At 39.8% G+C, this 26,291-nt stretch overlaps 1 protein-coding gene across 1 annotated transcript in view; it reads right to left on the reverse strand.

The window, feature by feature from the left end:
• Positions 1-26,291, reverse strand: part of LOC121313695 (protein FAM135B-like) — a 109,237-nt gene that overhangs the window by 3,193 nt on the left and 79,753 nt on the right. The window contains exons 8-18 of the mRNA XM_041246494.1: positions 20,919-21,072; positions 20,436-20,485; positions 18,328-18,483; positions 15,394-15,467; positions 13,765-13,919; positions 8,723-10,787; positions 8,317-8,483; positions 7,748-7,839; positions 7,398-7,495; positions 2,678-2,829; positions 1,288-1,398 (exon numbers count right to left, since the gene is read on the reverse strand). Coding sequence (XP_041102428.1) covers positions 1,288-1,398; positions 2,678-2,829; positions 7,398-7,495; positions 7,748-7,839; positions 8,317-8,483; positions 8,723-10,787; positions 13,765-13,919; positions 15,394-15,467; positions 18,328-18,483; positions 20,436-20,485; positions 20,919-21,072 — 3,274 coding nt within the window. The remainder of the gene's footprint in view (positions 1-1,287; positions 1,399-2,677; positions 2,830-7,397; positions 7,496-7,747; positions 7,840-8,316; positions 8,484-8,722; positions 10,788-13,764; positions 13,920-15,393; positions 15,468-18,327; positions 18,484-20,435; positions 20,486-20,918; positions 21,073-26,291) is intronic.

Below are 26,291 nucleotides of genomic sequence, written 5' to 3' on the forward strand. Positions count from 1 at the left end.
AACACTGTGAACAAGCCTGTGATGGGACTGTGCTGAAAGGAGGAAACACTGTGAACAAGCTTGTGATGGGACTGTGCTGAAAGGAAGAAACACTGTGAACAAGCTTGTGATGAGGCTGTGCTGAAAGGAGGAAACACTGTGAACAAGCCTGTGATGGGACTGTGCTGAAAGGAGGAAACACTGTGAACAAGCTTGTGATGGGACTGTGCTGAAAGGAAGAAACACTGTGAACAAGCTTGTGATGAGACTGTGCTGAAAGGAGGAAACACTGTGAACAAGCCTGTGATGGGACTGTGCTGAAAGGAGGAAACACTGTGAACAAGCTTGTGATGGGACTGTGCTGAAAGGAAGAAACACTGTGAACAAGCTTGTGATGAGACTGTGCTGAAAGGAGGAAACACTGTGAACAAGCCTGTGATGGGACTGTGCTGAAAGGAAGAAACACTGTGAACAAGCTTGTGATGAGACTGTGCTGAAAGGAGGAAACACTGTGAACAAGCCTGTGATGGGACTGTGCTGAAAGGAAGAAACACTGTGAACAAGCTTGTGATGAGACTGTGCTGAAAGGAGGAAACACTGTGAACAAGCCTGTGATGGGACTGTGCCGAAAGGAGGAAACACTGTGAACAAGCCTGTGATGGGACTGTGCTGAAAGGAGGAAACACTGTGAACAAGCTTGTGATGGGACCAAGCTGGAAGGAGGAAATACTGTGAACAAACTTGTGATGGGACTGTGCTGTTGTAACTTGAATGAGATAGCACAGCTACTAGAAAGCCATGCAGCAACAAAGTTACCACAGACTTCTCATAGTGTCAGGCTCCTACACGACTGCCTAACATCAATCTCTGTCATAGCACCAAGGCTCCTAAGCATACTATTCATGGCATGCAATAATTCTTGTTGGCATATGGAACCAATGTTACTTCAAAACCAATATCCAACTGTTTTGCAAACCTTTAAAGAAAGTCAGTGTTGTGTATGTTTAGCCTTATTGGTACTTTAAAATACTGTCAGGGAATTTATCTGATTTTCGATATGCATTCAGATATTACTCCTATGGAATCCTATAAAACTATATTTGTTGTATTGTATTGTATATTAATACACACAGCATTTTTAACAAGTCCTGGAGCTTATATTCCTATGGAATGGTAAGCATTACAGTGAGTAAAACTAAAGTAACTTTAAAAAAGAAAAAAATCCATGTCAGTTGAAACACACAATTTCATGATTTAAAAATAAATAAATAATGTGCTGTACTCTTAACTATATCCCTCTAAACTTACCTGGCTTCTGGCTCAGCAAGTACAGAAAGGTCTTTCGAGGATCTGAGTGGTCTCTGAAGGTTAATTGTAACAATGATCCAGATTTCTTAAACTTCTGCATGAGCCAGAGACCTGGGAGGAGGGGATGGGACACACACACACGACAATTCACATAAAAAGTATATATTGTTAATTCCTAACATTAGAATATACCATTAGCAAACACTGGTCTTTCAGAACACATTGATCAGACAATCAGAGAACAGTAAGCATATATAAAGCACGTTTTAAAAATCAGCCAGGTAAATAGCAAGTACAGTCCACAGCATGGAAATCGTCCCAATTCAAAATGAATGGGGCGCAGAACCAAGGGGAAAGTATGGTGGCAGCACAATGACATCCCTGATGCCTCAACACAAACTACTACTACAACAAAATAAAATAATAACAAATCATCTCCCTTTACTGGAGATTTACAACCAAGAGCAACAAGCAGTCATCTTTATTAGCTGGTTGGTTTATACGCTATAATTTCACTATAATCTTCTCAGAGTGTTCATTATGGATGCCAGTGCCAAAAATAATACAATGAAAACAGGTGATGGGATTTACCCTGGTAGACAGAATCTATGTGTAATACAATAAAATACAGTACATGTTCCAATGAAACAGCTAGGCCTGGTTTATAAACAATGCAATAATGAAAGACTCTGTTACCTGTGCTGACCACAGTACAATAATGAAAGACTGTTACCTGTGCTGACCAGAGTGCAATAACGAAAGACTCTGTTACCTGTGCTCACCAGAGTGCAATAATGAAAGACTCTGTTACCTGTGCTGACCAGAGTGTAATAATGAAAGAGACTATTACCTGTGCTGACCACAGTGCAATAACGAAAGACTCTGTTACCTGTGCTGACCACAGTGCAATAATGAAAGACTCTGTTATCTGTGCTCACCAGAGTGCAATAACGAAAGACTGTTACCTGTGCTCACCAGAGTGCAATAACGAAAGACTCTGTTACCTGTGCTCACCAGAGTGCAATAACGAAAGACTCTGTTACCTGTGCTGACCAGAGTGCAATAACAAAAGACTCTGTTACCTGTGCTGTCCAGAGTGCAATAACGAAAGACTCTGTTATCTGTGCTCACCAGAGTGCAATAACGAAAGACTCTGTTACCTGTGCTGTTCAGAGTGCAATAACGAAAGACTCTGTTACCTGTGCTGACCACAGTGCAATAATGAAAGACTCTGTTACCTGTGCTGTTCAGAGTGCAATAATGAAAGACTCTGTTACCTGTGCTGACCAGAGTTCAACAATGAAAGACTGTTACCTGTGCTGACCACAGTGCAATAATGAAAGACTCTGTTACCTGTGCTGACCACAGTGCAATAATGAAAGGCTGTTACCTGTGCTGACCAAAGTGCTGGTGTTATAGAGCGTTCCCAGGTGGGGCCCAGACAGTGACAGGAACGTGTGCAGCTTGTTGAGGTAATATCGGAAGCGGGGTCGCGTCAGCACCGACCGAATTATGATGTTGCCCAGTGAATGCCCAATGAAGCTTTGCGTAACAATCAAAAATCAAAACACAACACATTTCAAGATTTGCTTTAACATAATATAATCAAGTCTTTAAACTCATAAATGGTAAAAAGTTAACCCAAAACACTACTTCAAATTTAGCAGAGAGAAAAACAAGAGGACATAAATGGAAGCTGAACAAAGGTAAGTTTAGAACAGAAGGCAAGAAGCACTGTTGTTACACTGTTTTAAATACATAAAATCGTCTACTGGGTGAAGCAGTAGGATATAAAACACTGAGAACATTTAAAAAAGACTCCATTCTGTGTTTTTAAATTAGACCCCCCCCCCCCCCCCCCCCCCACCCCCCCCCCCCCCGCCCTACAAGATGTTATTACTAATTGGTCTAACCAACCCCCACCCCCCCCCCCCCCCTTTCTCCCCCCCCCCCGCCCCCCCCCCCCCCCCCCCCCCCCCAGTGGACGTGTGCGAACATGGGACATGTTCTACATTAATGATTTAGATTCTGGTATAGTAAGCAAACTTGTTAAATTTGCAGACGACACAAAAGTAGGAGGAGTGGCAAACACTGTTGCAGCAGCAAAGGTCATTCAAAATGATCTAGACAAGATTCAGAACTGGGCAGACACATGGCAAATGACATTTAATAGAGAAAAGTGTAAGGTACTGCACGCAGGAAATAAAAATGTACATTATAAATATCATATGGGAGATATTGAAATTGGAGAAGGAATCTATGAAAAAGACCTAGGAGTTTTTGTTGATTCAGAAATGTCTTCATCTAGACAATGTGGGGAAGCTATAAAAAAGGCTAACAAGATGCTCGGATACATTGTGAAAAGTGTTGAATTTAAATCAAGGGAAGTAATGTTAAAACTGTACAATGCACTAGTAAGACCATATCTTGAATATTGTGTTCAGTTCTGGTCACCTCGCTATAAAAAAGATATTGCTGCTCTAGAAAGAGTGCAAAGAAGAGCGACCAGAATTATTCCGGGCTTAAAAGGCATGTCATATGCAGACAGGCTAAAAGAATTGAATCTGTTCAGTCTTGAACAAAGAAGACTACCTGGCGACCTAATTCAAGCATTCAAAATTCTAAAAGGTATTGACAGTGTCGACCCAAGGGACTTTTTCAGCCTGAAAAAAGAAACAAGGACCAGGGGTCACAAATGGAGTTTAGAAAAAGGGGCATTCAGAACAGAAAATAGGAGACACTTTTTTACACAGAGAATTGTGAGGGTCTGGAATCAACTCCCCAGTAATGTTGTTGAAGCTGACACCCTGGGATCCTTCAAGAAGCTGCCTGATGAGATTTTGGGATCAATAAGCTACTAACAACCAAACGAGCAAGATGGGCCGAATGGCCTCCTCTCGTTTGTAAACTTTCTTATGTTCTTATGTTCTTAAGACCTGGTGGGCCAAATGGCCTTTTCTTGTTCCAAAACATATTTTCTAATGCTACTTTGTTTTCAGCAGGCATTCACAGACAAGTCCCCCGTGATGTAGCAACTAGACAGACATAGAAGAGCAAACTGCTGTCTCTCTTTCATGCAGTTCTTTGAAACCACAAATCATGATAACAGGTCTTTCTATTATTTCCATTTTTTTTTTGAGCTTGGTTATGTCTCTGAGGGTCCCTGACTTGAGTTGTATGAAATACCTGATCAGGGCACTGATTTGAGTTGTATGAAATACCTGATCAGGGCACTGATTTGAGTTGTATGAAATACCTGATCAGGGCACTGATTTGAGTTGTATGAAATACCTGATCAGGGCACTGATTTGAGTTGTATGAAATACCTGATCGGGGCACTGATTTGAGTTATATGAAATACCTGATCAGGGCACTGATTTGAGTTGTATGAAATACCTGATCGGGGCACTGATTTGAGTTATATGAAATACCTGATCGGGACACTGATTTGAGTTGTATGAAATACCCGATCGGGGCACTGATTTGAGTTATATGAAATACCTGATTGGGGCACTGATTTGAGCTGTATGAAATACCTGATCGGGGCACTAATTTGAGCTGTATGAAATACCTGATCAGGGCACTGATTTGAGTTGTATGAAATACCTGATCGGGGCACTGATTTGAGTTATATGAAATACCTAATTGGGGCACTGATTTGAGTTGTATGAAATACCTGATTGGGGCACTGATTTGAGTTGTATGAATTACCTGATCGTGGCCAAAATGGTTTAATAGATCAATGAAAAAAAAAAATTAAGTGAAAAAAGGCACTTTACAGAACGTTTAAAAGGGACCAAGAACAAAGTACACAGAAAGAGTACTTGGAACTGCAAACACAAGTCAAAAAGGAGGTTAGAAAGGCCAGGAGAGATAGAAATGAGCACTACTAAGGGGGCTAAAACCAATTCCAAAATGTTTTTCCAGTATTATAACAGAAGGAGAACAATCAAAGAGGAGGTAAATGTCTAAGAGATTCAAATGGCAAAATCATAGACAAAGAGAAAAAAATAGCAAATATATAAAATGATTACTTTTCACAAGTTTTTACAAAGGAGGATACGGACAACATGCCCCACATGTTGAACTGTTCCTATCCAATTTTAAATAATTTTAGCATAAGAGGCATAAGTGTTAAATTGATAAGGTCGCTTAAAATAAACAAAACCCCTGGGGTGGATGAGATCCTCCCAATAGTACACAAAGAAATGAAAGAAGTTATTTACAAGCTGCTAACCAAGATCATGAAACAGTCTCTTGACAAAGGGGTTGTACTGACAGACTGGGGAATTGCAAATGTAATACCGATCCACAAAAAGGGAGACAAAACCGATCCAGGTAACTGCAGACCAATAAGCCTGACTTCTATTATATGGAAACTTACAGAAACTATAATAAGATTCAAAATGGAAAATTACCTATATGGTAACAGAATCCATGGTAACAGACAGTCAGCATGGTTTTAGGAAAGGGAGATCGTGTCTAACTAACCTGCTTGACTTTTTTGAGGATGCAACATCGACAATGGATAATTGCAAAGCATATGACATGGTTTATTTAGATTTCCAGAAAGCTTTTGACAAAGTCCCCCACAAAATGATGAATTGTCAAACTGAACGCAGTAGGGATTCAACGAAATGCATGCACATGGATTAGGGAGTGGTTAACGTGCAGAAAACAGAAAGTACTGATTAGAGGAGAAACCTCAAAATGGAGCGAGGTAACCAGTGGTGTACACAGGGATCAGTATTAGGTCCTCTGCTCTTCCTAATCTACATTAATGACTTAGATTCTGGTATAGTAAGCAAACTTGTTAAATTTGCAGATGACATAAAAATAGGAGGAGTGGCAAACACTGTTGCAGCAGCAAACCATTCAAAATGATCTAGACAGCATTCAGAACTGGGCAGACACATGGCAAATGACATTTAATACAGAAAAGTGTAAGGTACTACACGCAGGCAATACAAATGTGCATTACAAATATCATATGGGAGATACTGAAATTGAAGAAGGAGTCTGAAAAAGACCATGGAATTTATGTTGATTCAGAAATATCTTCCTCTAGACAATGTGGGGAAGCTATAAAAAAGGCCAACAAGATGCTCAAGTATATAGTGAAAAGTGTTGAATTTAAATCTAGGGAAGTAATGTTAAAATACCTCATCTATAATATTGTGTTCAGTTCTGGTCACCTTGTTACAAAAAAGATATTGCTGCTCTAGAAAGAGTGCAAAGAAAAGCGACCAGAATTATTCCAGGTTTTAAAGGCATGTCATATGCAGACAGGCTATGTGGTGATCTGACTCAAGCATTCAAAATTCTCAAAGGTATTGACAATGTTGATTCAATTTTTGACCTAAAAAAAAGAAACACGGACCAGGGGTCACAAATGGAGATTAGATAAAGGGGCATTCAGAATAGAAAATAGGAGGCACTTTTTTACACAGAGAATTGTGAGAGTCTGGAACCAACTCCCCAGTAATGTTGTTGAAGCTGACACCCTGGGATCCTTCAAGAAGCTGCTTGATGCGATTCTGGGATCAGTAAGCTACTAACAACCAAACGAGCAAGATGGGCCGAATGACCTTCTCTCATTTGTAAGCTTTCTTATGTTCTTATGTTCTAAATACCTGATTGGGGTTCCTGATTTGAGTTGTATGAAATACATGATCAGGGTCCCTGATTTGAGTTGTATGAAATACCTGATCAGGGTCCCTGATTTGAGTTGTATGAAATACCTGATCAGGGTCCCTGATTTGAGTTGTAAGAAATACCTGTAGTGTAGAAAGACTTCAGTGTACTTTAATGCAGCAGCCTGGACTGGACTGGATTTCAGCCCTTATAAAACACAGCAGTAAGCTGTCCCTGCTGGCTCACTATTTCCATCTAGTGCTCAAGAAGCAGAAATGGTGTGGAACATATTTTTAAATGAAATTACATAATTGTTGTACCATTTTCTTTTCCTATAAAACTGCACATTTGAGACCTATATGGTGACTTGAAGTCACACAACCGGAAATGAGTGATGAAATGAATTATTTAGCTACAACCACTTTAATATTCATCAATGCCACTTTTAACTGAGGCCTGTTTATTTATTGTTTTACCTTATTCTGGCTATGGTGAGGTTATACAGTTGAATGTGCTGAATGATCTCATCCAGAAGTCTGTCTGTCATTGTGTCAAAATCAGCAAAGGTGTCAGCCTAGATAAGTGAGAACAAAAGTCACAAATCTTCGCAGTTCTGTACTGTAGTTAATGTATAAGCACAGGAAATGTAAAAACATCTGGCCCTGACTTTTCAAACTCAATAACAACCCTGTTACCGGGTACAAGCGACAATCTTTCTTGAACTGAGCTTCATACTTTCAGCTTTACACATTAATTTATGCAAATTTATTTATGTTTACTGTACTCTTGTAAATGCAATGTCATACTGGTGTAACACTGGGTCTACCTGGTTTCTTTCTGACATCAGGAAGTCCAGTTTTGATCCAGGCAGCCCGAGCTCAATAAAAGTCTTTACCAGCCGGAGATCTGCACTATTGCCTGAAAAAGCATACACTTGTGTTGAGTGCATTACACAAAAGCAACACATTGCAACTGTACAGTAGTTACTGACACCTCTTTCTCCTTAATTGGACAGCATCACCCAGGACCACCATCACTGGATCTCCAGCAGCGCTGCCAAAGAATAATTTGGGTAAAAGACATGATGCCAAAGAAGTCAATGATACAAGACTACCTTTAATTTGATACGCTGCTGCAGGGAGGGTCAGGGTAAAAGACATAATGTCGAAGAAGCCAACGATACAACCTGTTTCAGATGCAGGCTTGGTCACTAGATATAAATATTTGCTTTACTGAAACAAATAATGTTTCACAAATCTGCATTTGAACACTTTTACCAATGTACTGTATTTACACTATTTGTAGTTGTAGTGCAGTACCAGTTTCTTTCCACATGGGGCTAATATGTACCGTTCTACGTTTGCAAATGCTATTAATAAGAACACATATGATTACCATCCAGACCATGAACACAGATTACAAGATGAATGCCATCCTCGAAATTCTCTTCCTCTTCCTCAGGTGGAAAATATGGCATATCAGAGGCCAGCTGGGGCAGATTGCTGTACAGTGTACCTCGAAACCTCAGCTCATTTAGAAGATCATCTTTGGCCTTATAGAAACTAGAGAGAAGGAGAAGAAATGTGACATTCATCGTTATATTTACAGAGCTATCTCTGGCCCACAGGGTTCTTAAAACTGGCATATACTATTTGCATTGAAGGCAAACACATTGTGATTGTCCAGATGTAAATACCACAGACTCAACCCAAAGAAAAAAGCAAGGAATAATCATTGGGTCTTTTTTCTAAGGGTTAGGTATTGTAAACTAGCAAATCTGCTTTTGAAAACGGACACTTACTTAAGCATTCGCTCACTGGTTTCTTCATCCACACAAAATGAATTAGAAGAGATCACACCAAATGAGCCCAGAGGCTGTCTGGTGATGGGCGATGTTGCCTGCCTCATTGAAAACCCACTGACAGATGGAGAATCCCTGAGCACAGAAGAGAATGGTAGACAAGTTGGAGTGCACGAAACTGATAAGTTAACCACCTCTACTACCTTCCTGTTCATGAATGCCAAGCCTGAGCTAGGAATGTTTGAAGAATTCGCTTGACTGGGCAAAGCAGGATGTTCACAGTCATTGCTTTTATCAGTTTTGGGATCATGCCTGTTTTCCTGTTCATTGTCTTGACATTCATGGTAGTGGACTCGCTCCAGTCTATCCTCCTCATTCAGTTCTATTTGATGGAAACACTGATCTGATTCACACAGAGTTGCTTTGGAAGTGCTGTCCAAAAAAGAGCTAAACTCTCCTTCAGTCAAATCACCTTCTTTTAAATCAAATGCTGGCACCCTGTCACTGAGGTGTGGGACTGTTTGAATGTCCAATTGATCACCACAATTTGGCATGCTGTCATTTTTGTAGTTCTCTTGGGTTATAGGGGAACTAGCTGATGTGTAAAATATTGATTTGTCAGGTTGAGTCCCAGTGTGTTTTGGAAGTTCTTCATTAACAAACCTTTTATAAAGAAATGCCTCTGGAACACCTTGTAATACTGCATCCACCGTGCAGAGAACTACCTGGTTTTCCAGAATGCTTGGTATGTTAATTTCTTTGGAACAGTTATAGTCCTCACAAATGTTTATGTCCCTGTGTTCATTTTTACTACTTTGTCTATGAATTGTTACACACTCTGGCATGTCCCCTTCCAGGATATCCTCCAAAGAAGACGCATTTCCAACTAGCCGACCATTTTGTCTCATTATGTTCTCTCCCACAGCTGTACAGCTTTGAGACTCGTCGCCCCTTTGTCTCGGGTCCTGGTTCGTCTCTAGGTCCTCCTCAGGGCTGCTTATCTGAGGAGCGGAGACAGATTTGGTCAGCTTGCTGAGTTCCACTTCCTGTTCTTCTTCTTCATAGGGCAAGGAGCTGATTGACGTCAGGGATGCCTGTATCCCACTGGGCAAGCTTGCGTTACTTTCGGTCTGACACCCCTCCAGGGAGTTTCGGTGAATGCCGTGCCTTCTTACGAGCTGGTGCAGCAGGTCCCGCTCACTGGATAAGTCCTGAGGTCTGATTCGAACATCCAGCCAGGCTACTGAGCTGGGCTCACTCTCTATCCCGGAATCAGAAATCACAGAAGAAGATCTCTTCATGGTCCTTAAGCTCCTGGTGAGGCCATCCTTTCCTGCCCCATATGTATTGTTTTCAGCTGGTTTACATTTGCTTGGCACTGTTGCTGTCCTTTCCATCTCTGAGACGGAAGTATCTGTGACAGACAGCAGCATGTCTTGATTTTCATAAATCTTGCCCCCATGAGGTGATATCTCTGCTCGATTTGTGGTGGATTTAGATTCATACTCATTGGACTCATTTAGATCATTCTTAACTAAAACACTGCTTTCATGCCCTTTCCCTTCCAACTCATTTGAATGGCAAGACGGAGATAAGCTCTCAGCCTCGTTTAAGTTTGTTTTGTTTGATGTTGTTACTACTAAGACTGCTTCTCCTCTGTATGGGTCTGTATCACTTGGCCTGACCTCAATATATTTCAGACCAGTGTTAGAGCTGCTGTCTCCCCCCATTGGATCAGCAATCCTTCCCTCCAGCACTGAATCATGAGGTTCATTATCCTGAGAATTACTCACTGCACTGCCTTCTAAGGAATCACTGGGTTTTAGGTTATTATTGCTTTCCTCATGTTCTTCCCTCAAAGAAACATACGCTGACAGATCTGTGCAATTATAACTTTTCAAAAGGTTTTCATTCATTGGTAGTTTTCCAGAAGCATGCTCCCATGTTGGGGAGACTTTTCTGTCCATTTCCGACTCTTCAAAAGAAGTGATCTCCTTGTCTTCTTTGTTTCCACTAGCAGTGGGCACATGTGGCATGGAGAGTGTGGCACTGCCCAAGTCCTCATCTAGAAAAGCAGATACCAATAGATTGTTTCAATTAGTTAATCCTATTTCGGACATTCATTTATATATTTCTAGAAATTTCTCGAAAACAAAGAATTTTAGGGAAAATCTTTTGTAGCAAACGTTTTGCTTTTGTGGATGAGGAAAAAACCTTAAAAGAAATAGATTTATTATTTATTTCAGCACTTTTCTTTGCAAAACTCCAAAAATGTAAATTAAAAAGTATTCATACCCTTTGATGCTACGATAGTATTGTCTACAAGGTGCTAGAAATTCTAATATGTTAATGCAGAACCTCATTCTAGAAAAGTCTAGAAAATTCCAGATTGTAGACGAACATTCTTAGAGAGTATAAAAGGGTTTTCTTTATTTATTTACTTGCATTTTTATACAGAAGTATCTCTGTCTATCGCTGCAGGAAGAGGGCGGCAGTTGCCCAACAACCGCCTGTGAGTCATGGCAGTGACACGGGGAGGTGGGAAAGTGTGAGTGTGGACTTTCCCCCTCTCTGAATGGCCGAGAGGCGGGTCTTGGGTGATTGTCGGTCCTATAAAATAACGCTCTGTTGTTTCCTCAGGTCTGCCCACTTAGACGCGCTAAGGGTGCGGACACTTTGATTCGGGACCGGGAATCAGCGAGACAGAGAGAGAGAGCGGGGAACCCTTGGGCAGACCCCGGCGTATTGTGAAAGAGCAGGCGAGATAGCCGAGAGAGTAGGACGGTGATCCGGGTCGTGCGGGTAGCGGCGACCGGGATAACGCTGCCGAGTGCAGCACCTTTTATTTGTAGTTTTATTACTGTTTTATTTTCCCTTGTTCTTTTCGCCTTCTGTTTTCATTATTATTTCTTTGAGCACCTGCGAGTGCATTTGCGGTTCGTGTACCAGCTGTGGTATTTCCGTGGTGCTGTCTATCATCGTTGATAGGCAGCCCACGGTTAACAGTGCCCTCTGCCGGAGAGGAAAAAAAAAAAAATAACCGGTCTAAAATAAAACTGGGCACCTGTGTGGTGTTTCCCGAATACACCTGTCTGTCTCCTGGTCAGTGAATTACCCACACCCCTTTCACACTCATCTACCACAATCATACCATTTAAATAACATATTCAAACAGTATAATAAAAAATATATATACACACACATGCATACGTACAAAAATATACTTATACACACATCCATAATAATAATAATAATAATAATAATAATAATAATAATAATAATAATAATAATAATGCAATATAAAAGTTACATTAAAACCCACTAAGACAAGAAAGCCATTTTATAAAAGTAAGTTTTCAGTCTTGACATGAAAACTGTAATGGTCCCATCTTCCCTGACAGATGCAATCAGAGCATTCCACAATTTAGGAGCTTTACAAGAAAAAGTCCTCCCTCCTGTGTTGCTTTTTTCGATGCTAGGAATAACCAGCAGCCCCACATCCTGTGATCTCAGAGTGTGCATCGACATATATGGGGTCAGTAACTCCTGCAAATAACTGGTTGCTAATCCATTCAGGGCTTTATAAGTTAGCAACAAAATGCTAAAATCAATTCCATACTCCACAGTCAAAGTTCTGGCAGCAGTATGCGGCATAAGATGATTGCTGTCATTACCAATAAGTCAATATCAGAAGAAGTAGAGCTATCTGAAGCCCTCAGGCACAAAATGATTTATTGTCATAAAGTTGGAGAAGCATACGAGAACATTTCCAAGCATTTGAGTACCCAAATTTCAACTATTGTTTCTATTATCAATAAGTACAAGACTCAATAAATAACAATCTGAGATTGACTGCCAAAGATATTCAAAGTGAACTGGCTGCAAGTGGCACTGGGGTTTCCATTTCAACCACAGGCTGAGTATTGCATGGTGAAGGTCTCAATGGTCGCAGGCCAAGGAAAAAGACACTCTTAGGAAAATGTCACAAGGACAATGGCTTAAAGTTTGCAAAACAGCATTTGAATGATGGATATGAGTTCTGGTCAAAGGATTTCTGAAGTGATGAAACAAAAATCGAGCTATTTGGTCGTTAGTTTGGAGAAAGTCTGGTGATGCGCACAAAGAAAAGAACACCATACCTACTGTCAAGCATGGAGGTGGTAATATCCTTCTATGGGGCTGTTTTTCCTCTAATGGCACAGGAAATTTAGTTCAATACATGGATTCCATAGCATACCAAAAGATACCTGCCAATCATCTGAAACCCTCCGCTGCAAAACTTGGTTTAAAGCACAACTGGACGTTCCAACACAACGACAATCCAAAGCACACTTCAACATCTACTTCAGAATGGTTAAAGAAGAATAAAATCAAGGTTCTGGAATGGCCCAGTCAAAGACCTGATCTAAATCCGATTGAGAATCTTTGGTACGAGTTGAAGAAGGCTGTGCACAGGAGAAGTCCTCAGAATTTGAATGAACTAGAACAATTTTGCATTGAAGAATGGTAAACAAATCACTAAAGAATCAAGCCAAAAGCTCATTGACAAATATACTAATCGTTTAAAAGAGGTTATTACTGCTAAATGTGCCTCAACTAGCTATTAATTTAATTTTCTTTGTCAGGGTATGAATATTTTTTTAATTATCATTTTTGCAAAAAATAAATAAATGTTGAAACAAGTAATTGTAGTCATAAGAGGCAAACAAGGTAGAGACTCAACATTCAACATAATCTGGAAGATGTTTGTGGTAATATCTCATTGACAAATATACTAATCGTTTAAAAGAGGTTATTACTGCTAAATGTGCCTCAACTAGCTATTAATTTAATTTTCTTTGTCAGGGTATGAATATTTTTTTAATTATCATTTTTGCAAAAAATAAATAAATGTTGAAACAAGTAATTGTAGTCATAAGAGGCAAACAAGGTAGAGACTCAACATTCAACATAATCTGGAAGATGTTTGTGGTAATATCTCACAACCGCAGCCCACAGCAGAACTGAATGTATGGGCTCTATACATAGAAACAATTACTGACCCACACTGGGGAGCTCTATATATCTGTCTTCAAAGATGATGGGAAGAGAGTTCCAGTCCCCATCTATATCCAGGCACTCAACAGGCAGAGGAGGCATCTTAGAGAGATACTCTGAACCCCGAGCTTGAGGTGCAATCTCATTTTGTCGCTGGATGCTTGAAACAAAACAAAAAATAAAATAAAAGGACCTTATATAAATGACTTCAAATAACTTTATATAAAACAATTAAAAAAAAACAAACAAACAAAAAATAACAACAAAAATTACTAAAAAGTGTGTTCACCCTCTGATCAGTTTTAAAATACAATCCATGTTTTATACCTTACTAGCAATAGCAATATTATCAGTGCCCCCTTTCCTTCTGTTGAGATTTCTTTGCTTGGACTGTATTATTTCAATTTAGAATATGCATGTAGTGTTATATTATAAGTAGGGCTGTCAAGCAATTAAAAAAAAAAAAAAATCTTAGTTAATCTCGGTTTTAATCACATATTAAATTGATACAATTACTACATCCATCTAATTTAAATGTGTTTTATTACTGATGCTATTATTATTATTATTATTATTATTATCCTTAACTGTAAATAAAATTGTTTAAAATGTATTTATTTAATCAGGAAATGTACCCATTGAGACCGTCACCAAACTGTACTAGAGGCAATAATCTAGAAATTACAAACACAACCAACACAATAAAACATGCGCTTCAAGCTTGATCAGCAGCATATAGAGATCAGAAAACGCAATAAAACATGCAGGTCAAGCTTGATCAGCAGCATCTAGAGATCAGAAAACACAATAAAACATGCGGTTCAAGATTGATCAGCAGCATGGAGATCAGAAAACACAATAAAACATGCGGGTCAAGCTTGATCAGCAGCATCTAGAGATCAGAAAACACAATAAAACATGCGGTTCAAGATTGATCAGCAGCATGGAGATCAGAAAACACAATAAAACCTGCGCTTCAAGCTTGAACAGCAGCTTGGAGATCAGAAAACACAATAAACAGGATAAAAAAAGTCTTATATTATCATACTTAGCTTGATTCATGGCCTGCAACGATCCTGAATTTCTGTCAAAACTAATGTGTTTCATGTGTTATTGTATTGTTATTGTCTGTAGCAGAAGAGCTGCTAGTGTATTTTGAGAAGCGAAGGAGTGTTCAGCACACAGCAGACTAGCTGTACTCATGTGTGATACTGGAACTCACTTTGACAGGAGGCAAGTAAGTGAGCCGTCAGAACATTAAAAAAAAAAAAAAAAAAAAAAAAAAAAAAAAAACTATCATTAATTTTCAGTGCTTTGCTCCATTGAGCGGTTCAGTGACTAACTATGTGTTTGAACAATAACTGCACTCAGTCCAATGTTGCCACAGCCAGGATTGAAGTAGTGTGCCAAAAGGCTCAAGACACAGCAATGCAATTAACGCACGTTAAAAAAATTAAGAAGTTAACAGCGATTAATTGACAGTCCTAATTATAAGACACCATTATAAATCACATGGCTGCTGCTGCCTGGCACTTTATGTGCTGTTGTACTTTAGATTCACACTTATGGTGTAGCTGCAATCAAACAATTTAAACAATGCACTTTGTTTCAGAGAATTAAGATATACAACTCACAGCTCTTCTTGGAAGGTCAGAGATGCATGTTTGTGATGTTCTGTGAAAAAGTATGCTTCTGAAAATCTTCGGACCTGTTTAGAAAGATCGGAAATTATAAACAACATTTATGACTGGTACAGTACTCAGTGGCGATTCCTGCTTGAGATCAGGTTGCTGTGTTTCTGTTTCCTGTACGTTGTAACCTGCTTCAGGTAACACAGGAATCGCTGGCTAAGGCTCTAAAGCCCCTTTCACACAGGCACTCTTACCCGGGTCCCGAATCGTATTCTGGCTACCCGGGTCACAATTCCGTGTAGTTTGAACACATGTACCTGAGTCATGACCGGGTTGACCCAGGTCACAGCTATCCACCTCAGGATGTGGGCTGACATGCTTTGATCCGGGTTGAGCGAGACAAAATGCTTGGAGGCTGTTAATAAACAGAGGAAATTACAAACAGCCACGCCTGCGTGAAGGTTTCACTTCTGCAAGAAGCATTTCTGTATAGCCATATTTGCAGCAGGGTTGAAGAAACATTTGCTCTAATGAACATTTGGGCCGACGGTTCAATCCAGAGAAGCTTGGATGGAAGCGTCTGTAACAAGCTGCTTCCAGGGCATTGATACGCACATTGTGTGCTTGTGTCTGTCACCCAGGTCAACCCTGCTTAATCAAAAGCACTGTGAAATCACTCAGCTGGCCTGCATAACACTGGGTGCTGACCCAAAATGTTTTTGGGGTCTATAAGAATTGTGATTCTGTTACTACTTTATTCATGCCAAAAATTATTTTTCTGCAGTTTTTCAGAACTTACTGTAATCAAAGTCTCAAAGCTGCCTTCTATATTTGCTTATATAGAAGCCTCAGCCTCAGCATACATCTCAAGCATAAACTAGATGTTTTGTATGTGTGTGTCTTAGTTCCTACTTGGAAACAGTATAAAATACAGTTAGTGTTGCTAGTGGCACTGGTAGTTGGATTGATAGTTGTGCATTGTATTGAAGGATTGTGAGACAGTACATGTGGAATGGCAGCATCAGCTACTGAACATTAGGCAAGGGTGGGTGTACGGAGGAGAGTAGGAGAGCAAGAGGAGAAAACAAAACTTAAAACATACAAATATAGGTCAGGCTGGGCGATTGCCTTCACTGTTCCTATATCTTTTTTTTAAGTTTCGTTTTCTCCTCTTGCTCTTGTACTCTCCTCTGTACATCCCCCCAGATTGCAGACAGCTGCAGGTTGACCATCTCCCGATTAGCAACAAATTAATCACAATTAACTCGGGAGACGGCCACCTTCTGCACAAGGTTTAATTCACTGCTGCCAAAGGACGAGTTACTCCCTCGCCTCTGCCAGAACACACTTCAGAATAAAAACAGAATAACAAAACAAAACACACGGCTACGCCATCATATTTAAATAGAACAAATAAATCATAAAACAAACAAATACAAAATAACACAGGGGCAGAAGGGGAGACCCCATTCTAAAAATAAATAACTGAACAGGGCTGCTCGCCTGTTAGAGAGTGTATTGCTGTATTTAGATTTTGGCACTTCCTTTAATTAAGTTGCCATAGCTAACTATATATAAAAGGCTGTGTGGTCCAGTGGTTAAAGAAACAGACTACTAACAGGGAGGTCCCCAGTTCAAATCCCAGCTCAGTCAATGAGTTGTTGTATGACCTTGAGCAAGTCACTTAACCTCCTTGTGTTCTGCCTTTCAGGTGAGATGTTGTTGTAAGTGACTCTGCAACTGAGATGTAGTTCACTCACCCTAGTCTCACATCTTGTAAAGAGCATTGTGATGGTGGTCCACTATGAAAGGACAAGTGTTTTGTTAGCCTTATATTTGGAAATCTTCCTAGAGAATGGTAATGTTCAGTCTTTACTGGTAATGACTAGAGAATAATTGTGTTTGTAAACAAAGATGAAAAATTAGAAGAAACACGTGTAATGAAAAATATATGAATGTTTATTGTAAATGGAATGACTATTAAATAATAGTTAATTTTCGTATCAAATGATTCCAGGTGTAAGTGTATTGAATAATTAACCCTGTTAGGAGTAGGCAGGGCTGGGAATTATAAAATGCTGTCTTTCCTTGGGATGGGGGTATGAGGGTAATTTGTGAGCTTGTCTCGTAAATGTCAGTCAAGTAAACCTATGTTAATAAGTGGTAATTTGTGTGCAGTATCTAGTGCCACAATAAATATTTATACCTGTAAACACTACCAAGTACTGTTTCCTGCATTCTAAAGACCTCTGTGTTCCTGAGAGTATAATGCAATTGAGGATGGGGGTAAGCGCGGACCATCACCCCGTTACAGATGGTGGCAGCATCGGGATGCAGCGCCTCTGAAAAGACCTTGAGGGAGGCGTCCTGAGGAGATCCTCTCATGGCGGAGATTGATTTGGAACCGGAGGGATGAATGCGTGCGGCGGGTGTCCATTCTGCTGGTTTTGTTCACTGCATCGCCGCATTGTGACAGTATTGTCCAGTGTTTGAAGTTTGCCGGTAAGTGGAGAGACTTCCTGAGAGTATAATGTGATTGATGGTGTGGGTATGCTCGGACAGTCATCCTGTTACAGTTTTCAGGACAAGGTACTCTTTAACAGAGCTATCATAGCATACTATTTCCTTTACTTTAAGAATTTTCTTTTTGTTGGGTTTCAGTACTACTTTATTAGGGTAAAATGTAAGGTCATTTATTGCACATGTTCAGACAAGTTATTGTTTGGCAGCTGTTAAAGCAACTATATGGCAGGTAACATTTTATAATTAATTTTCCCCAGATTAATAGTGTTTGAATGTTGGTGCCTACACTTTGCAAAAAGTATCAGTCACTGTTACACCATGAAGGCTGAACAGCACTGCACTAACACATATACAACATTGGTGCAAAGAACATGCTCACATTTAGCTGAGTAAAACAAACTGTGAAGTCTTTACCCTTAGCGTGTGGTGTTCCTGAGCCAAGTAGGATGTAACTTCAGCCTGAAGAGTAGCTGTGTCTAGAAAGTGGCTCCACAGAGCCACCAGATGGGAACAGAGCCGAGTCAAATCTCTGCTAATCTGCTCCACAACTTTATCATGACTACTCTGCACCTGTAAATGAAAATATCAACAAAAAAGTATTCCAGGAACCAGGAATGAGACATCCAAAGTGGTATTATTTAAAAATGACAACACCTTATTATGTTTCAGTTTTATTTCTAACCCTTTTACCAGGAAGCTGCTTCTGTGCACTAGGTGGCACTGCTGCATTCACCATGCTGCTCTTCCAGACTGTTTCCAGATTAGTCTGGTACAAAACTATTCAGACAATTACCAACAATGCAAAGGTCAATTCTGTTTTGCTTATATTGGAACTGACAAATACTTTCTCAGGGGGATAACCTTTCACCAAAAGGAAGAAGCTACTGTACACAGGTGACAGTGGAATTAGCTGCCCACATCACAAAACCACAATCCGGAAAACTTTGTCAGTCACCGCTTCAGAACATACTACAAAAGAAAGATGCTCCTGAATGGCCAGGACGTAAACTGGATTATGCAGCAGTAAGCAAGCCGCACAACTTTTTTTCCTCATCCACAAAAGCAAAACTTTTGCTATGAAAGATTTTTCCTATAATTTTTTGTTTTTGGGAAAATTCTGAGAATTATACATTTCCATTGGGATATGTAAACTTATGACTACAACTATATATAACAGATGTTATTTTTGCTATGACACAATAACATTCTGTTTTTTGCCAAGCACAAATATCTATGGTTTATCTATGAAAATGTATGCAAAAATAGAAACCATAACAATGGAAATAGGGGAGTAACTGAGTCAATTTGACAATGACACCAAACCAATTAATGAGGACCAGTGAGGAAGAGCAACTAGAATGAAAAATAAATGTCTTTATACAAGAATTCTGGCCTGGATGAGCAAAAATGTGCCGCTTCGTACAGGACATGGTGCCCTCTGAACCGCCGCAGCGCAACTGAGCTTCAAACTGAGGTCATTCCCACATATACACAGTATAAAAAGGCACGTCTGTCTTCTCTGCAAATGGAGCCCTGTTCTTTTGGCTTAGCATACAGCATGCTGTTTGACGATTTCCAGTGGTTTCTTACAGAGTGAATCACAGCGCTTGGGTCATTAACATGGGTAATAAAACCCAGCAACTGAAGAGGGCAGTAATGCAAAGCAATGGGCGTGCAAGTGTAGGAAAGAGCACAGCCCCTGAATGACTGTGAAAATGGATTCATGTACTAAAGAAAGTACAGAAATAAATCAAACTGCAGTGACCACATGGCCAAAATGTACAACACAGCTGCTTTTCATTATCTATCAGTTCTTGTCCTAAAAAAAGGGGATATAATTCTATTAAGTTCAACCAATTGTGAAACTATGAACTAGAAGCAAAATGAATAAAAAGTTGGGACTAAGTTTGCCCAATTTGTACAGTATCTTGTTTAACCATCTACTTTTACATCTACTTTTTACATTCCAGCTGCGCTGATATATATTTATATATATTTATATATATTTGTACATATCACATCTTTATATGACTGGTCCCTTAATTCTCACTTTAAATGTTTTTGTATATATTTTTTGACTGCATCCGCACTTTTACATCTGTTTAGGTATGCCATCTAAGCTGCCTGAATAATCTTTATCCAAGCCATGTGCTGCAATTGAATGTTCAACACTAGAAGCCCGCGGCAGTCAGGTTGGCGGTTGTTGGTTTTAAAATGTCATTTTCTCCACTTGTGTAACACATACGGGGCTGCACGTTCATGTACCTTTCTGTCTGTATGTATTAAATATTCTCACAGAGCATGAAACGTGGGAGTGCAGAAATAAAGGAGATATATTACAATAATAAAAAAAAAACGCATTACATCCGACTGCTTCGCCTTTCGTTATACTGTTTACAGTGTTTTCAATACAGCCGTCAGAAAGACTGCTGCGGCGCTTCTAGGTATGAGTATATCACAGGTCCTTCTAGTGTTAATGTACAATGCGTACACACTGTAAAACAATTTGAATGTAAACGTACCTGCAGTTCAACAGACAGTTGTTTTAGTGTTTCCTCAATGGGAAGTTCTTCTAAGAAACACAAATATGATTTTAATTTGCATGTGTTATATTACATAGGGCTCTGTTTATAAAGCATTATGTCTTGAGTAATTTAAACTCTATATAAAATTAAGTTTTTATGCATCATATTTGGTATTCATAAAAAAAAAAAAAAAACACCAGCAGTCTTGATTCTCATAATATCAAAGTGCATTTCTGTATTTAAAACAGGCTGTTAATAACTGATGAGTAACAACTTTATCAGTTGGGCCCATGGAGATTTTCTACATGTATTGAAGCAACATTTTTTTAATATTTTTTCACTAATGAGACACATTCACCATTTATAGAAAAATATCTAATAAAATACACAGGTTTGAGGGATTTAGCAAAAACACAGCTTTCACACGTGAGCAAGTAAACAAGATGATTTTTTGTTTGTTCAACAATTGTGTCTCCTTACCAATCTCCGTTTGTGGCAATTCAGGGATCTCCTTCATCAGGCCCATGTAATAGATCCTGAGTCCTCTGTGTGCGTTCAACAGCAGGTGGCAAAGCCTCCTGTGCCAGGAGTATGCACGCTGCATGCAGTTTTCAGAAGGGACATAGAAACTGCCCTGTTAAAACAAATTAGAATGTCAGAGCCATATCTGTGTTAGGGGGTGATTACAATAGACAATTCACGGGGTGTGAGCGAGCGAGGTTATGTTTAAGTCGTGGAGTTAGTAACAGATGAAACATGTAAAGAGAGAGGCTCCGTCTCTTCCAAAGCCCAGCACATAGAAAGGGGGTTCCATCGCTGAGGAGACCCGACAAACAGGAGACGAGGCCCTGCTCCCCCTCTTCCAGGGGCAGGTATAGCATACTGCTGCAGCCCGTGCAGTCCATCCCGGTAGAAATCCAGGATCACTTTCAGGACCTGTTGTAACTGCTGCGGCTTCACACAGATCAATGTGTGCCAGAGCATTCATTCTACCAAGTTAATTACAACCAAGGTAAGAGCCAGCACCACCTATCCAGACACCCCTTAACTATTTCCAGAACCACCTCCCAATTATTTTTCTTCCCCTAAAAACAGCCCCCAAGTACTTAAAACCCCCTTTGTTCCACTGTACCCCTACAGTACGGCTGGAGGACTAAACCCCTGCCTACCCCCTATCAGAATTGCACTGCACTTTTCCCAGTTAATTCTCGCTGAAGAGATTTTTTCAAAGCAGACCTGGCTGCGACAGTTATTTTAGATCTTTTTCACAGGAACTGCAATCAGCATATGGGCCGACACTTTAATAGGGGGCCCACTGCAATGGGGTCTTGTCAGCCCTGTTAAAACATGCCTCAGTTTGCACATCATAGGCTCTAATGACAGGGAGAATAATAACCCTGAGAGGGGGCAGCCTTGTCCAATGCCTCTCTAAACAGGGAAAGTTGCACTCAGTCCCTCAATGATGTTCAGCAGGCTGAGTATGTTACATTACAGGATCTGAATCTGGGCATCAAACCAGAGCCAAATCCAACTGTTCCCAGCACCTGCCACAAGGTGATCCACTCGGTCAAGGCTTTCTCCTGGTCCAAAGAATTCAGACCAGCAGAGAAGCCAAAGAGCTTGTAAGCAGCCAAAATATCTCAAATTAAAAGGATGGTTTTTGAATTTACAGACTTTCCTTGATAAAAACTAATCCACGTCTGGAAGGTTACTAGATGTTCTCTGGTTTTGACCAGCTCTGAGGACACCTGGTTTTCAGTCCCGTATGAATCATGCCTAAAACAGCTGTTGTAAAACCCAGACCTATAAGGACTCGACAAGTTTGAATGAAAAACAGGAGGATGGACTAGGGGATCCAAACATCTGGTAAGGTAGGTTAGTCTTTCTGTTATTTAATTTGTATGTCTGATAACTGCATAGTAGTTATTAATCTATAACTTAAAAAAGAATAAATGCAGGATCCACATTTATTACAATCACTGTATAAACATTAATGAAGACTAGTCACTTGTTAAAATGTTGCGCTCTCATTTTAGCATTCTTCATTCTGCATTTAAGAAAGTAAAGACTTGGACAATTTAAAAGACCATTTAGTTGTTTCACATTAAAACCGCATAAATTCAAGAGATTTTACACCAGAAACGCACCAGATTTTTACGTTATGTAATAAATAACATATTGCTAATTAGGTTTGCCTATACAAAATGTAGATAAACTGGCCAAAGCCAAATGAACACATTGCAGTCTCACATAAATAGACAGTGCACACTGCAGTCTCACATATATAGACAGTGAACACTGCAGTCTCACATATATAGACAGTGCACACTGCAGTCTCACATATATAGACAGTGCACACTGCAGTCTCACATATATAGACTGTGTACACTGCAGTCTCACATATATAGTGCACACTGCATTCACACATATATACAATGCACACTGCAGTCTCACATATATACAATGCACACTGCAGTCTCACATATATATAGACAGTGCACACTGCAGTCTCACATATTATAGACATTTGGTTGTCCAAAAAAATGTCAAGTTGCCCATAATTGACCTATGGACTGTGATATGTACAAAGTACACTGTACTCAATATAGATACAGTATCTCAGGGTTCACACACTTTTTCAACATCAAAATTCCATACAGTTTTTCCCAGACTTGTGTTTTAGTTAGTTTCTACTAGTTTTGTGATAGATATCCACATAGGTGGACAGCCGTTGAGCACTATAGCTTTTTGATCCAGAGCAGAAATTGCACCTGGTTTTCTAAAAGTATTTGTCAGAATCTGGAGGTGCCTATCTAGCAAGAGACAATGTAGGTATGCAAAAGAGAAGTAAGATGTCCAATATTTGAGAACTACATTGCATTATTTACAAAAAGAATATACAAAGTTGTATACTACAAGTATACTTGTGTCAAAATAGAATAGTATAATGGTACCAATAGTATACTAAAACTAGACAATTTTGGCACAAGTATACTTGCAGTATGTTACTTTTTTGTAAGGGGTGATATTGGAGTCTGATCCAAACTTCTTCATACCCTCTGTTAAATGTTGAACACTATGGGAGTTGAAAAATAACAAACATGCACACATTATAAATTAAAATGTGCGAGTGTTGTACATTAAGCATATAAGTGAAATACTTAATACAGTACACCCTCGCTATAACAACCCTGTTTGGGTCCAAAGCCTTTTGTTCGCTACAGTAAAAGGACAATCCAAAACGAACAATATAAGCTGCTGGAGTAAGTTAAGGAGGTCACCTTGGATAAAGGCGTTAGCTAAACTATTAATATTAGTACTGTTTCATTCTTAGATTTTCTTTATTATTACAGTATTTGTCACTACTAGCACTAATAATAATAATAATAATAATAATAATAATAATAATAATAATAATAATAATAGCAATGACATTGTGAATAAATGTAGAACCCAGCATTCTGGCTATATTCTATTAATTGAAGAACACAGTCCGTCCCCGCAAAAAAAAAAAAAAAAAAAAAAACGCATCAAAGTTTCAGTTTTGTTTCAATTGGAAATGTTAATTGAAATCTTGGTTCCTTATTTAAAAAAAAAAAGTTGGTTTGCCGTGCCGGTTGCATAGAGCTGACGAGCCAACATAAGCACAGCTTGATTTTATTTATTTTTTTAAATCAGTATTTAATCGTAGAATGAAGGTCTAGAGTGAGGATGTAAATAGTATATCTACACTCGGCTGAAGGTTTGGACCCGAGGCTGTTGCTGCACTCGGTACTGTAAATTACAAGCAAGCACCATACAGTTAAAATACAATTACTGATACATTTTATTAACCACATTAAAGAAATGAAAAAAGCGATGCAACATTCTACGTGCTAAATCTGAGTCAGTGATTATAACTACCATATTCGTGTTCGAGCAGAGTACTGTAACTTGTAATTCCAGTCTGAAACTCTGTTTAAAAAATCATAGCCTTCAATATAAAAGTATATACATTTGGCTGTCATAGTGTCCATTTACCCTTCAAGCAAACACAGTCATGTGACACCAGCACGCTGACTAGATAGGATTGCTTGAGTTTTCAGGGGTGTTACACGGGGCAATCCTCACGGGATTTGGCCACATCCACGTCACCCCGGAAATCACTCAAGCATTACCAATGAATACGTTGTCCGGCAGATTTGTTTGGTTACCCCGGAACGTCGGGCTAGCGATTTTGCGAGCCCTGGACAGATGAAAATGCATTTGCACAGAACATGGTGTTGACCAGCGTGGTTACAAAAGCTAACAGCCTTTTCTTTTTTTCTTTATAGTTATAGTCCCTTAACAAGGCAGAGTTCCCTAGCTCCTCCACATGCCCAATTAGTAACATGCAGACTGGGTTGCTTTGAACAGAGGAACTGTGGGCGACATGAATGAAGCATTGGAGTCTTTTGATCAAAAGTAATAGGTTATTTTACAACAACAAAAAACGCTGATGCTCAGCAAAAAAAAAAAAAAAAGTGACAAAAATGTACATTCAGCATACTGTGTACTACATACAGCATACATACATTCAGACCTATCCTAAAGGCAACCTACACACATCAGGTATTTAAAGCTATACATATTTGCAAGCCTTTTATTATGCGTTTTTTCATGTATGAAAAAAATCACAAACATTTTTGGCACGAATATCAAATTCTATTTATAATACATACTTCGTATATTGCAACAGGTAGGCAACATTTCTGGAGCATTTCTCTTTATGGCTGTGATTCGCCAAATATTTTGGTCGCAAATATTTATGGCTTTACAGTATTATGTACAGTAACTTGAGATGCTGGACAATTAAACAAAGATCAAATGCCAAACTAGTGGCATTCTCTCTCATCAGAGTTTGTCTCCACAACTGTAAAATCAATAGCCATCTCAGACCTTTTGCTGGAACCTTAATACAAAACACTTTAAGAGTGTTACTGAGGGGTCTGTACTAATCAAAAGAGCAAGCTCTTGTGCTTGATATTTATTGCACAGTGCCGGTACTCCAGGCTTTTCAGATAACATTCGTCACTATTAGGGTTACACTGCAGTCACACAGCAAGTTCACAGGGTTGGAGCCAGGTTGCCTGTAGAGATGTCGCCTGATTCTCGGAGAGCCGCCCACCATTGGGACCAAGCCTTCGGCAGGACGAGGTCCAAGTCGTGGTGAGGTCACCGCTGCAGGTTATGTGAGGGCCTTGTCGTGATGAGGCTAATTCCACGGCTGGGTGCTCGGCACCCTCAGGGACATGTAGTTAGTAAAGATAAAAAACATATAAGAGAGGCCCGCTGTTTGCTAAGACCTGACATATAGAAGAGGGTCCCCGCCGCTTGGGGGACCAGACACACAGGGGAGATCTCCTGCACATAAATAGAGGTTTGAGAACCTGAAAGGAAGAAAGAAAGTGGACTCTGGCTCATTGAAAGCTGCCCTCCATGAGGTGGATTATAGACTTCCAAAGCTGGGGAAGATGTACCCCAAGAGAGCCTGAAACAGGGAGATTGACTTGAGTTATGAAGGGAGAGTTCCTTCTGCAAAGTTAGCTAGAATAAGCTTAGATCCTTGACTTGTGAGGGGAGCGATAGCACATGAGATGCTAAAGGTTGGGTTTGGCTGAGGGTCCCCTCTAACTCACTGAGAGAACCTCCCACGGTAGGTAAATGAAGCGTAGGTTGCACAAAGCTCAGGGAAGTGTCACTAACCCCCCCCAAAAAGATGGACCCCCAGCTCCCTGAATAGCTGAATAGTCAGGTCGCTGATATTTGGGTTCAGTTGAAGATCAGCTGATTGAACTGGGGTCGCTGCTGGAGTTGGCAGGGCTGTAGGAACCA

This window comes from Polyodon spathula, chromosome 3 (genome assembly GCF_017654505.1).
Source record: "Polyodon spathula isolate WHYD16114869_AA chromosome 3, ASM1765450v1, whole genome shotgun sequence".
Taxonomy (NCBI): Eukaryota; Metazoa; Chordata; class Actinopteri; order Acipenseriformes; family Polyodontidae; genus Polyodon; species Polyodon spathula.